The following is a 13,640-nucleotide window of genomic DNA, read 5'->3' as shown; positions in this document are numbered from 1 at the left end:
GAGCCTTGCTAAACTACAAATCTCAGCATTGAACCATGTCACTTAAACTAGTGGTGTCAAACTGCACTAATTTGAGAGTGTAGATGCACCCTGAGTCTCTTTGGTATTGAAACTTGGCCACAGAAATCTTTAGGGAGGGAGGGAATGATAAAAGAACCATTGCTGCATCTCCATTAGAGGAGATCCATTGAATCAACTGTTTGCAAAGTGTGGAAAAGTTGCACATTTTGCACTACAATTCCCCGAACTCCTTGCGGTCATGCAGGTTACAGGAATCTTGAAATCTGTCGCCTATTGGTTTGAGCTCATTTCAGCATTTTTTAAGCATTGCAGAGAAGCAGGCCCTTCGCGACAGCCTTTGTTTTTATTATTCCATCGGAAGAAGTGATGAAAATGTATTTATTACACAACTAAAACATGGCTGATCCGTGTAACAAGTTTCTTCGCACCTTCTGTTTTTAGGTATTTGCCTGTTTGAACACCGGAAGGTGTCAAAAGCATGAATGTAAAAGCCTGGCTAGTTAGAAACAACTGGATCGTCCTAGTAAGGCTTTGAAGGGGGTTGTACTACAAGTCCCATCATCCCGAGTAAGTGGGAGTTATGGGGTTTGTAGTCTAACCTTTGCATCCTGGTATATAAGCCATGTAACTGATTCATCTGTTTCAGTAATTCCGGGTTTTAGTTCAAACTTTGAAAGATTTGGAAGGTGTTCAAGCCTATCCAGTGGTTTTCCATGGCATTCAACCCCAGAATACACCTACATACAGAGCTATCCATATACATAAACATGCATACATATCTCTGATCAAGATCAATTCTGTTTTGCATAAATTTAGATAATAATAATAATACTAATAATACTAATAATAATAATAATAATAATAAATTTAGAGACAGAAAAAATATGCAAAAATGTTGTCATAAATATAGTTTCCTGTGGCTGGATCTTCACCAGGTATGGGCAAACCCAGGCCCAGGGCTGGATGCAGCCCCTTGGGCTCTTTTTCAAGCCCCCCTCTCTCACACCATCCTATCCTTCCTTCTCTCTTTCCTTCCTCCTTCTCTCCCTCTTTCTCCTTCCTTTTTACCCTTTTGTCCTTCCTTCCTTCCTTCCTTCCTTCCTTCCTTCCTTCCTTCCTTCCTCTCTTTTCTTCCTCCTCCTCTCCCTCCCATCCTTCCTTCTCCCTCCCACCCTTTCATCCTTCCTTCCTTCTCTCTCTCCCTCTTTCTCCTTCCTTCCTTCCCTTTTGTCTTTCCTTCCTTCTCTTTCCTCCCTCCCCTCCTTCTCCCTATCTCTATTCCTTTCCCCACTTTTGTCCTTCCTTCTCTCTTTCCTTCATCCTTCCCTTTCTTCCATCCATCCATCCCTCCTTTCCACCCTTTAATTCTTCCCTTCCTTTTGTCTTTCCTTCTCTCTTTCCTTCCTGCTTATCTCCCTCCCTTTCTACACCCTTTTCCCATCCTTCCCTTCCACCCTTTTGTCCTTCCTTCCGTCTCTCTTTCCTCCCTCTCTCCATCTCTCTCCTTCCTTCCACCCTTCTCTTTTGTCTTTTTTTCCTTCTCTCTGTCCTTAATCCTCCCCTTCCCTCCCTCCCTCCCTTCCTCTCTTCCTCCCTTCCTTCCTTCCCTCTTCCTTCCCTCCTTCCCTCCTTCCCTCTCTCCCTCTTTCTCCTTCCATCCTTTCCTTCCATCCTTTTTTCCTTCCTTTCACCTCTCTTTCCTCCTTCTATCCCTCTTTCTCCTTCCTTCCGTCCTTCTCTTTTGTCTTTACTTCCTTCACTTTCCTTTATTCTTCCCTTCTTTCCTTCCATCCTTCTCTTCCTCCCTCCCTTCTCTTTTTCCTTCCTTCCCTTCCTCCCTTTCGCCCATCTTTCCGTCTCTCTTTCCTTCGTCCTTCCCTCCCTCCCTCCCTCCCTCCCTCCCTCCCTTCCTTCCTTCCTTCCTTCCATCACTAGGCAGCCAGTCCTCCTGCTAGGGGGTGTTAGCATGTGACCCCCAAATTTAAAAGTTTACCCATGCCTCGTCTACACTGCCTTATAATCCATTTAACAGCCTCAGGCCCCTTCCTTTTCCCTCTCAGCCGCTGAAGCAGCTGAGGGGGAAAAGGAAAGGGCCTGAGACTGTTAGGAATTATGGGAGTTGAAGTCCAAAACACCTGGAGGGCCAAAGCTTGCCCATGCCTGGTATAGATACACCTTCTCTGCTCTGCAACAGTTGAAGTGATAATGACGGTGTCTCTTTTGAGGAGACGCTGGGTGACCCCAAACAGGAGCAACAAATGGGGTTGGCTTTCCTTCTTTGGTTCGCATCGGGGTCTTGGCACAATGCTCAGCTGCCCGCCAGGCTCAGTGATGGAGTTCCACAGCTGATGTGCACTTGCGCCCATCCGTCAATCTCGCATGCATCCCCTCCGACGGAGCCGAGGAGGAGAAAAACTGAGCAGCAGGTGCCTCTGTATATATTGGGCAGCTGCCCTCGTTGATGCCCTTTGGCACCTTCAACCCCCCCCCCCCTTGCGTCTCTCACTCCATCCATCTTTATGTCAGTCCATGATAATGTACACTTTAGTGCCAGTATCAAGCCTCCAGCTTCAGGAGGAGTGTATCATGGACTATTGGTCCTGGGAGGAATAATATCGGGATGAATGTGTTGCGGAAATGCCTTGTTTGTATCCATTTTTGGGAAGCGAGATCAAAGCTTTGGGTAAAGTTCCTTCAGGAATGCAATGCATTGATGCATTGGGACTTTGTTTTTGGACTACCACGCCGAAGGTGTAGAATCTACACTGTAGAATTAATGCAGTTGGACACGACTTAGACTCCTGTGGCTCTGTGTTGTAGTGTTTTGTTTCAATGTGGTTTCAATGTTTGCATCTTGGTCAAGAGAAAGACGTGGGATGATGGTGACGATGATGATGATGATAATAATAAGTTCTACTTGGCTTGAAAACAAACCATATTGAAAGGGTAGCATCAATGTCGTGTGATTTTCTCTCATTTTTAAAAATCCCAATCATATTATTTCATCAAATATCCCAGAAATAATAATAATAATAATAATAATAATAATAATAATATCCCAGGCCCTTGGGAAGAGCCCAATATTCAGAGACAAATCCCAGACACTTGGACATATATTGTGCATGTGTGCTGTGTTGTTATGTTATGTAAATAATACGAGGGGTGCTCATGAAAGATTTCCTCTGACCCTTTCTTGTAGACTGAGAGCAATGAAACCTGGCCTAGTATGTGTCCCGATGCTACTTCGGGACACATACTTCTCCCATTTTTTGAAGCAACTGTAAACACCTTGCTTGTAGAAATCAACAGGTTGCTCCAAAAGCCATGTTGTGACTTTGAAAATCAGAGTCTCATCACCTGAAAAATGCTTGCCCTTCAATAATAACTTCCTTGCTGGAAAGAGGTGCAAGTCCAATGGTGTCAGGTTGGGTGAAGAAGGGGGATGCAGTCAAATTTCAAAGCTACATGAGCATGCTTCTTTCACTTGGGCAACAGGTGAGTTGTGGACTGGTGCATTGTCTTGCAGAAGGTGGACATATTTGAGGAGCATGCCACAATATTTCTTGGTTTTGATGGCCTTCTGCAATTTCCACAGCAGTGAAGCCTAGTCTGCCCCAGTGATCATGGATCCCTTTGCTAGGAAATCCATCAGTCCAACTTGGTGCTGGTCCCAAAATACTGTGAGCTTGACCTTCTTTGGAAGTGGGGAGTCAGGGTGCTTCCATTGCATTGATTGGACTTGAGTCTCAGGATCATAGTGTTGGACCCAGCTTTCTTCCTGTGTGATTAGTCTGTTGAAAAAGTCCTCCTGGTTTTCATGGCTCATAATTGTGAAGAGAGCCTGAGAGCATTTGACTTGTTTCTGCTTCTGGAAAGGTGTGAGCAACTGAGGGACCCAGTGAGTGGATCCCTTATGCAAGTGAAGATGGTCTTGGATGATTTTTTTCCCACAGACCCCACACTCATCTTGACATTTTGGGCGAGGTGGTGAATGGTTATGCAGCAATTTTTCAAAATGGTGACTTCCACTTGCTGGATGGTGTACCCCAGTGATCACGATCCCCTTTGCTAGGAAATCCATCAATCCTACTCCGTGCTGGTCCCAAAATACTGTGAGCATGACCTTGCCTGCCAAGAGTTGGGCACGTGCCTTCTTTAGAGGCAGTGAGTTAGGATGCTTTCATTGCATTGACTGGACTTTAGTCTCAGGATCAGAGTGATGGACCCAGCTTTCATCCTGTGTGATCAGTCTGTAGAAAAAGTCCTGTTGAAAAAGGCGGATACCTTATGCATGTGAAGATACTCTGGGTGATTTTTTCCACGGACCTAACATTCACCTTGACATTTTGGGCTAGGTGGAGAATGGATACACAGTGATTTCCCAAAATGGGAACACCACTTGCTGGATGATGTGTTCATCAAGAGCAGAATGGGGATGTCCTGGAATGGGAGCTGCTTCCACCAAAGTCCGACCACATTGGAATTGACGATACCAGTTCTTGACTCCATCCTATGATGAGGAATCATCACCACAAACCTCTTTAATCTCATTGAATGCCTCCTTTGGTGTGTAGCCTTTCAAGTCAAGGAACTTGAGAACTGCTCTGTATTCCTCTGTCTCTATTCCCAAACCTCACACCGCTTCAGCACCTGTCAAATCAAGACTGTTATTAGTTCTGAGTTGTACATTGGCACGTCACCTAGAGAGACCTATATCATTACACATGTGCAGTTTCAGCATCCTGTGATCAATAGAAGTGGGTCAGGTGAAATCTTTAATGAACACCCCTCGTAACAATAATAGTTCTGCCCAACTAGAAAACAAGGTCCATGAAAGTATGGCATCAATACTTCATGAGTTTCTCCCCCTTTTTAATGCCATGCTTATTATTTCAATCACATTCCTGGAACATTGTTGTTTTGTTGTTGTTGTTGTTCTGCCCAACTGGGGAACAAGACACATGAAAAGGTGGCATCAATACCTTATGATTTTGTCCCATTTCTGTATTATTATACCAAACTCCCTGCTTAGGTATTACCTTGGTATTTCAGTGTCCTGACCTCTCTTTTCTCCCTCCCTCCCTTTCTTCTTTCTTCCCCTCCTTCCCTTCCTTCTCTTTCTTCCACTTTCCCTTTCCTTTCCCTTTGCAGGTAATTTGGAGAACCACGCAGCCACCATGCCAGACTCGCCGGCCGATGTGAAGACGCCGACGCGGTCCACACCACCCAATATGCCCCCTCCTTCACCGGCGGCCACACAAGGAGCCACGCGGCACCCCACCTTTACGCCAAACCCTAGTAAGTAGCCAGATATGTATCAAATATTGGGAGCCATCAAGGAACTGGAGCAGGGATGGAAAGTGATGTGCAGTGTCCTGCAATCCTGCGTTTTTCATACCATTCTGAACAAATGCCTGCTCAGGACAATAGATCCAGGTGGTCCAAGTTGACTGCTTTTGGTTGAAATTATTTTGGTGTTTTACACATGTAAAACCTCCCCTAAGGCATTGTTGTCTGCCCTTTTTCAGTTCAAGCTTGCCAAAAAAGTGTCTATGGGCATGGAGGTTTGTACCGCCGATAAATAAATGTGGATATACATGGCTCATAGGAGCATATGGATGCTCATGGCACATGATACATACAGCTCATCGAAACACATGGGTATACAATACATGGCCCATGGATATGTGTGGCTATTTAGTTGCATATTGAGGTTGTTGGTCAATGCAACACCATGTCCATATGAATGTGCATCTTTCCAGGTTGAGATTTATGATGTTTGAACTTAATACAAGTTTGCCCTTTTGTGCATTTGGTTGCACACTGAGGTTGCAGGTTTCTGTAACACTAAGGCCATGCAGAACAATGAATGCACAGAAAACTGTCTTTGGGAACTAGATGGGTAGCTGGCCCAGCCCAAACTCAATCCCTTCTCTCTGTTTTGGAGATTAACCTATGAATCCAAGCTGGAAATCAAGCACCCCAAGCTCTTTGGAAGGCATTAGTGATAATGCACGACCTTCAACAGACTAGCATGCTCCAAACTCAACCTATTCCCCATGTTTTGGATGAGAACCCATCCAATCCAAGGTGGCATGCTCCAAACCCAACCCATCCTCCATATTTTGGAGAAGACCCTACTGATTCAAGCTGTCCCACCCCAAAACTCAACCTACTCCCATGTTTTGGAGAGGAATGTACCAATCCAAGTATCCTCCTTGGGGGGAAACCAAGCACCCAAGCTCTGGAGACCTTGGAGATCATGCCAGACTTTCATGGGACCGGCAGGTTTCAATTTCAACCCATTTCCCATGTTTTGGAGGAGAACCCACCAGTCCAAGGTGTCCCACCACAAAACTCAACATACTCGCCAGGTTTTGGAGAGGAACTTCCCCATGTTTTGAAGAGGAACATACCAATCCAACCATCTTTCTAGGGGGGAATCAAACACCCCAAGCTCTGGAGAAGGCCTTGGAGATCATGCCAGGAATGGGTTGAGTTTAGAGATCATGCTCCAAACTCAAACCATTCCTCATGTTTTGGATGAGAACTCACCAATCCAAGGTGGCATGTTCCAAACCTATTATCCATATTTTGGAGAAGAACCTACTGATCTAAGCTGTCCCACCCCAAAACTCAACTTACTCCCCATGTTTTGGAGAGGAAACTATGAATCCAAGCTGGAACTCTCAAAATGAATCCTTTCCCCCATGTTTTGGAGAGGAATCTACAAACTCAAGCATTCTGCTTTGGGTCACAAATCAAGCACACCAAGAGGTTGAAAAGGCTTTGGAGATCATGCCAGACTTTCATAGGAGCGGCATGCTCCAAACTCAACCCATTCCTCATGTTTTGGATGAGAATCCACCAATCCAAGGTGGCATGCCCCAAACCTATTATCCATATTTTGGTGTGGAAACTACTTATCCAAACTGTCCCACCCCTAAACTCAACCTACTCCCCATGTTTTGGAGAGGAACCTATGAATCCAAGCTGGAACTCTCATAGGTTTTGGAGAGGAACCTACAAACTCAAGCATTCTTCTTTGGGGCACATATTGAGCGCATCAAGAGGTTGAGAAGTCTTTGGAGATCATGCCAGACTTTCAAAGGACTGGCACACCCCAAACGTAACCCATTCCTCACGTTTTAGAGAGGAGTTTACTGATCCAAGCCGGTACCCAGTTTTATCCACAGGCTTATCTGTCCCAGCACACAAACACACACAGCCTTAAAATGTCATGCCACCCACTGGCATGCTGTGCCGGTTCCGGTTCTCCCCAAACCCGGAGCTGCTTCGAATGCCAGGCCGGGTGGGCTTGGATGGCGTCCACCTCCGCATGTGTCTCTCATCGCCTCGTCTTCGTCCTGCTGCCGCTGCGGCTGCTTTCGAGCGAACACCGGTGCCATATGGCATCGCATTTGCAGAGCCAGGAAAGCGGCAGCCCTCCTCCCGCCCAACGACCGACCGTGGGTAGCGCTTGCTTCTGCGGGTGCCAGCTCTCTCCGTTTCTCTCCCTCTCTCTCTCCGTGCAAGCTGTTGCAGGGTTGGAAAGCATCGCTCGGAGCAGATTGCAAAGTGGGGAAGTGGGAGGACGGCCTGACCCTGGCAGCGATTACTTCTGAGGCGGGTGACAGTGGTCCAAACAGACCATGAAATCAACAACTGCTGCTTAGGACTGGCTTCCAGAATGGGAGGCCCAAACCTTGTTAGAACCTGGGTCTCAAATGGGTGCAGGTGGTCGTGGGGAGAAAACACTCTGCTTGTGCTCAGAGGAAGCTTCACTCAAGTCAAGGCCTTTGTGTAAAAGTCCCTTAAATGTGATTGAAATAGAAATCAAGCTCTGGAGCAAAGCCTTGGTGCTTTGGAGGAGGTCATTTCCACTTTTTTGTACTACAGTTCCCAGAATCCATTGACAAGCATGCTGTAAAAAGATAAAGGTTTCCCCTGACATTAAGTCTAGTCGTGTCCGACTCTGTTGGTTGGTGCTCATCTCTATTTCTAAGCCGAAGATCCGGCATTGTCCGTAGACACCTCCAAGGTCATGTGGCCGGCATGACTGCATGGAGCACCATTACCTTCCCGCAGAAGCAGTACCTATTGATCCATTCTCAGATAACGTGGCAAAATGGCACAACCTAAAAGAGTCCTCCACCTTGTGTGACTGTGGAGCAGAACAGACAACATTGCATCTGCAATGTCCTGCCTCATGTACAGAGGAAGAATTGTTGGATGCAAGCATGTAGCCGGGGGGGGGGGGGGGGGGGGCTTGAGGGGCTTCAGCCCCCCCCCCCCCCCAAATTCTCATGGTGGTTCGCGAAAAGGCCTTACTGGTGCATTATTTAAACTGTTATGTTTATTCATATCATGATCTGATCACCATACTCAATATATCCCATATGCATGGGGGTATTGGGGTAATGATACAAAAGGTTTGCTAGGCTAGACCCTCTTTCACTCAGACTCAGCCCCCCCCCAAAACTCAGGCCCCCCTGAACCCCCCCCCAAAAAAATTCAGCCCCCCCCCGAAACCCCCCCCCCAAAATTCAGCCCCCCCCCCCCGAAACAAAATCCTGGCTACGGGCCTGGTTGGATGCTACAGATAACTCAGTTACTGTTGCCCACTTTTGGTCAAAAGATATCTAGCTGTTTGTGGTCCTTCTATTTTTATCAGTTTTATACTAATTTATGCAATGTTTTTGATACAAAATAAATAAATACTATCATTTGCATGTTTTTGAACTGCTAAGTTGGTAGGAGCTGTGGGTAATAGCAGGAGCTCACCCCACTCCCTGGATTCGAACCGCCAACCTTTTAGTCAGCAAGTTCAGCAGCTCAGTGGTTTAACCCGCTGCGCCCTTGTAGCTATAGTTCCAAAATATTTCACTTTCAAAGTTTAGATGGTAGATGAGATAGAGAATTTAACTATAATTCCCATCCTGGCTTGCAGAGAGTGAGATTTTGAAAATCCTTTGCATGCAGAACTCTTCTGTTTACTAGTTTTTCTTTCTCTTGGTATTTCTTTCCTTGCTGTTTCCTTTGGATGCCTGAATTGAGATTTGAAACAATTGCAGTTCTAGACATTTAAGGAAGAGAGGGAGATTTGCAGCAGAATTCTTGTTTGTGTTGCCATTGCTTTCCTCTGCATTTTGGCAGAAAAATACATCCTGGGCTGAATGCTATGGAGTTCTAGCCTGGATTGAAAAACTGCTGCTGCCCTTTGACCGCAGAAGATCCCCAAACGTCCCTGTTCCAACCTCTTTTAGGGTTGGGACACCAAACTCCCGAGGATGTGGGTTTAGAGAAGCCCTCGCTTTAGGCTGAGCATCTTATCCGGGCTCTTAGGGCCACGCCGCCAGCTGTTTGCTAATATCTCCTCGAATTAAGTGTCAAAGTCGCAGCTTGCAATCCGGCTCCTTTCCCAATCCTCTAAGCGCTTTAAATGCTTCCAGGCCGCATCATTGAGATGGATTGACGAGGAAGGTGACATTTTTGCAGGAGTCAAGTGAATGTTGCTATCCGGCTGATCTTACCTTGCTTTGGGAGGAAACCTCTTATGTGGGATAGGACACTTTGATAATTGAGGAAAATGAGGGAGAATCATTCCTGGGAGATCTCTGACTTTCAAAACTGCCATGCTTGGATGACCTTGGGGGAAACAGACGCGCCTGTGTGCCAATAGATCAGTCTATCTCAACCTTCCTAATGCCGTGACCCCTTAATACAGTTTTTCATGTTGTGTTGACCCCCCAACCATAACATTATTTTCATTGCTACTTCATAACTGTAATGTTGCTACTGTTATGAATCATCATGTAAATATCTGATATGCAGGATGTATTTTCATTCACTGGACCAAATTTGGCACAAATACCTGATACGTCCAAATTTGAATAGTGGTGGGGTTGGGGGGAAATTATTTTGTCATTTGGGAGTTGTAGTTGCTAGGATTTATAGTTCACCTACAATCAAAGAGCATTCTGAACTCCACCAGTGATGGAATTGAACCAAACTTGGCACACAGAACTTTATTTACTTTACTTTACTTATATACCGCTGTTCTCAGCCCGAGAACTCCCATAACCAATAGAAAATACTGGAAAAGTTTGGTGGGCACTGACGTTGAGTTTTGGTGTTGTAGCTCACCTACATGCATAAAGCACTGAGGACTCAAACAATAATGGATCTGGACCAGACTTGGCACAAATACTCAATATGGCGAAATTTGAACACTGGTGAAATTTGAGGAAAATAGACCTTGGCATTTGGGAATTGTAGTTGCTGGGATTTATAGTTCACCTACAATCAAAGACAATTCTTAACCCCACCAATGATAGAATTGGGCCAAACTTGCACACAGAACTCCCATGACCAACAGAAAATACTGGAAAGGTTTGGTGGGCACTGACCTTGAGTTTTGGAGTTGTAGCTCGCCTTCATCCAGAAAGCACTGTGGACTCAAAAAATGATGGATTTGGACCAGATTTGGGACAAATAATATGGCTAAATTTGAACATTGGTGAAGTTTGGGGAAAATAGACCTTGGCATTTGGGAGTTGTAGTTTCTGGGATTTATAGTTAACCAACAATCAAAGGGCATTCTTAACCCCAACAATGATAGAATTGAGCCAAACTTGACACACGGTATTCTGAACTCCACCAATGATGGAATTGGGCCAAACTTGGCACACAGAACTCCCATGAGCAACAGAAAATACTGGAAGGGTTTGGTGGACACTGACCTTGAGTTTTGGAGTTGTAGCTCGCCTACGTACAGAAAGCACTAAGGACTCAAACAATGATGGATCTGGACCAGACTTGGCACAAATACTCAATATGGCTAAATTTGAACACTGGTAAAGTTTGGGGGAAATAGACCTTGGCATTTGGGAGTTGTAGTTGCTGGGATTTATAGTTCACCTACAATCAAAGAGCATTCTGATCTCCTCCAATGATAGAATTGGGCCAAACAGAACCCCCATGACTAATAGAATTGGGGGTTTGGAGTTGTAGTTTCTGGGATTTATAGTTCACCTATGATCAAAGAGCATTCTTAACACCACCAATGATAGAATTGGACCAAACAGAACCCCCATGACTAATAGAAAAGACAGTGTTTTCTGATGGTTTTTGGAGACCCCTCTGACACCCCCTCGTAACCCCCCAGGGGTCCCGACCCCCAAGTTGAGAAACACTGCAATAGATCCTGGAGATAAGTAGAAAGGAGATGGCTTTTTTTCTCTCCTCCAAACAGTGACCATTTACAAATCGGAGACTTCCAATGGCCAACATTTGTTTTAAGGGAAGCTAGACCACAATTGCCATGTCAAAAATGCATTGCAACCCATGGCACTACTGTGGAGCCAATGGGCCTCAACGAAGGCATTGCACTGAAAATAGCGGGAGGAGGATTTTGCAGGGTGTTTTCCCCATGTTGTCCCTTAGGAAAGGGCAACCTCGTCCAGTCCCGAACTGCTCAGGGTCTTAGAAAAGTGCCTCCCTCCCGCCTCTGGTCTCTCCTGATGGCGTCTATGTTTTATTTTGCTTACAGATCGAGATGCTGGGCTGCCGATGTTTCTGCCCCGCGGCCGTTTTCATGGTTGCTTGAAATGGTCCATGGTGTGTCTCTGTAAGTAAGATGAAACGTGCCTTTGCCAACAAGAGAGAAAGAGAGAGACGCAGAGGCGGGATGCGGGTCCGTTTCCGTAGGGATGCCCTGAGTGCAGGAGGGATGGGCCATGAGAGTGCTGCACCCGTTCCAAGCTTTGGTCCGAACATCCAAGGAGCCTTTTAAGGTGGCGCTGCGTGCACATTTCTGTGTTAGCGCACTATAGCCAAGTCTCTGCAATATCCAATGTGAGGGGCCTTGCTATACAGCTTAAAACAGAGGACACACAGAGAGAAAAATGACTTTTGTTTTGTTCTTGTTCAGACTAGCTCAGAATAAGTCATGACTGTCACAGACCCCATTAGCCACAGACCTCATGACCTCTGGGTGAAAGATCTTCACTTATGTGGAAAAATTCACTCTCTCTACTATTACAATTAGCTGCAGATTTTGCTCTGATGCTGCTATAGGAAAGATAGTAAGGGTAAAGGAAACCTTGACATTAAGTCTAGTCGTATCCAACTCTGAGGGTGGTGCTCATCTCCATTTCTAAGCCAAAGAGCGGCATTGTCAATAGACACCTCCAAGGTCATTTGGGCAGCATGACTGCACGGAGCACAGTTACCTTCCTGCCAAAGTGGTACCTATTGATCTACTCAAATTCAAACTGCTAGTTTGGCAGAAGATGGGGCTAACAACAGGAGCTCACCCCATTCCTCGGATTTGAACCACCGCCCTTTTGGTCATCAAGTTCAGCAGCTCAGTGGTTTAACACACTGTGCCTCTGGGGGCTCATACATACACACACACACACCTCTTTGTGTAACATTATTGTATAAAAGTAAATCTCCCACTGAATAATATGGGTTGTATGCTGTTTGAGTATGTATCAAGCATGTTTGTTAAGTGTTTTGATACAGCCAATGAGCTAATCAATAAAACGAACTGCTACACATTTTATAATAGTCAAACTTTATTTTTATTTATTTATTTAATAAATTTAATATATTTATTAATAGTATTATATTAATAAATTAATAATATTATAATAAATTTAATATATTGTGTGTGTATATATCTTGTAAACCACTCTGAGTCCCCTTCAGGGTGAGAAGGGCGGCATATAAATGTCACAAATAAATAAATAAATAATTTTATTTACAGTATTTATATTCCGCCCTTCTCACCCTGAAGGGGACTCAGGCCGGATCACAGAACACATACACGGCAAACATTCAATGCCATTAAACAGACAGGACAGACAACAGAGAGAGGTATTATGTCGGCTTCGGCATCCTGGAAGTTGTGCTCGATTCCGGCCACAAGGGAGTGCTGTTGCTCCATCCTCTATGTTGAAGAGTCTTGATCACAGCCTTCCTCTTTCCTTTGATCGCTGGCATTTTTCTGGTATTTCTTTTATGGTGCCATAAAATACCTCCCCGCTTAAGCGATGCCTGCTCACAGCCGTTTTCGAACTGTTTAGGTGTACAGTAAGCTGGGCTGAAGGTCGGGTGCTCACACTGACACAGGCTTCGAACTGCTAACCTTTTTATTGGTAAGATGTATTGCTGCTGGTGATTAACCAGCTGTACTAAAGCCCAGCCCCTTTTAAACATGACAACCCAACATTGAAATAGTTTATGAAAAAACCATGCTGATGAAGCAAGTCAGGGACGCCGCTTTCTTGTACTTTGCCTCATTCTGGTTGCCTAATTTTTGCAGACAGGGCACAGCGCTTATCCAGGCGTTAAACACGATTGTCCTTCGATCCCATCTTAGGGTTGTTGTAGATTTTTCCGGGCTATATGGCCATGTTCTGGAGGCAATTTTTCTCCCGACGTTTCGCCTGCATCTATGGCAAGCATCCTCAGATGCAGGCGAAACGTCAGGAGAAAAATTGCCTCCAGAACATGGCCATATAGCCCGGAAAAACCTACGACAACCCAGTGATTCCAGCCATGAAAGCCTTTGACAATACATTGATCCCATCTTACATGTTTGCCATGCAGCC

At 45.3% G+C, this 13,640-nt stretch overlaps 1 protein-coding gene across 4 annotated transcripts in view; it reads left to right on the top strand.

Annotated features, from left to right (window-relative positions):
• Positions 1-13,640, top strand: part of CBFA2T3 (CBFA2/RUNX1 partner transcriptional co-repressor 3) — a 73,915-nt gene that overhangs the window by 36,154 nt on the left and 24,121 nt on the right. For 3 of the 4 annotated variants that reach the window (XM_060787875.2, XM_060787876.2, XM_060787877.2), the window contains exons 2-3: positions 5,173-5,319; positions 11,573-11,650. In XM_060787875.2, coding sequence (XP_060643858.2) covers positions 5,199-5,319; positions 11,573-11,650 — 199 coding nt within the window. In that variant the 5' untranslated portion in view covers positions 5,173-5,198. The remainder of the gene's footprint in view (positions 1-5,172; positions 5,320-11,572; positions 11,651-13,640) is intronic. The other variant, XM_060787878.2, reaches the window with a different exon arrangement.

Source organism: Anolis sagrei, chromosome 8 (genome assembly GCF_037176765.1).
Source record: "Anolis sagrei isolate rAnoSag1 chromosome 8, rAnoSag1.mat, whole genome shotgun sequence".
NCBI classification, from domain to species: Eukaryota; Metazoa; Chordata; class Lepidosauria; order Squamata; family Dactyloidae; genus Anolis; species Anolis sagrei.
This window is presented reverse-complemented; position numbering and strand designations above follow the sequence as displayed.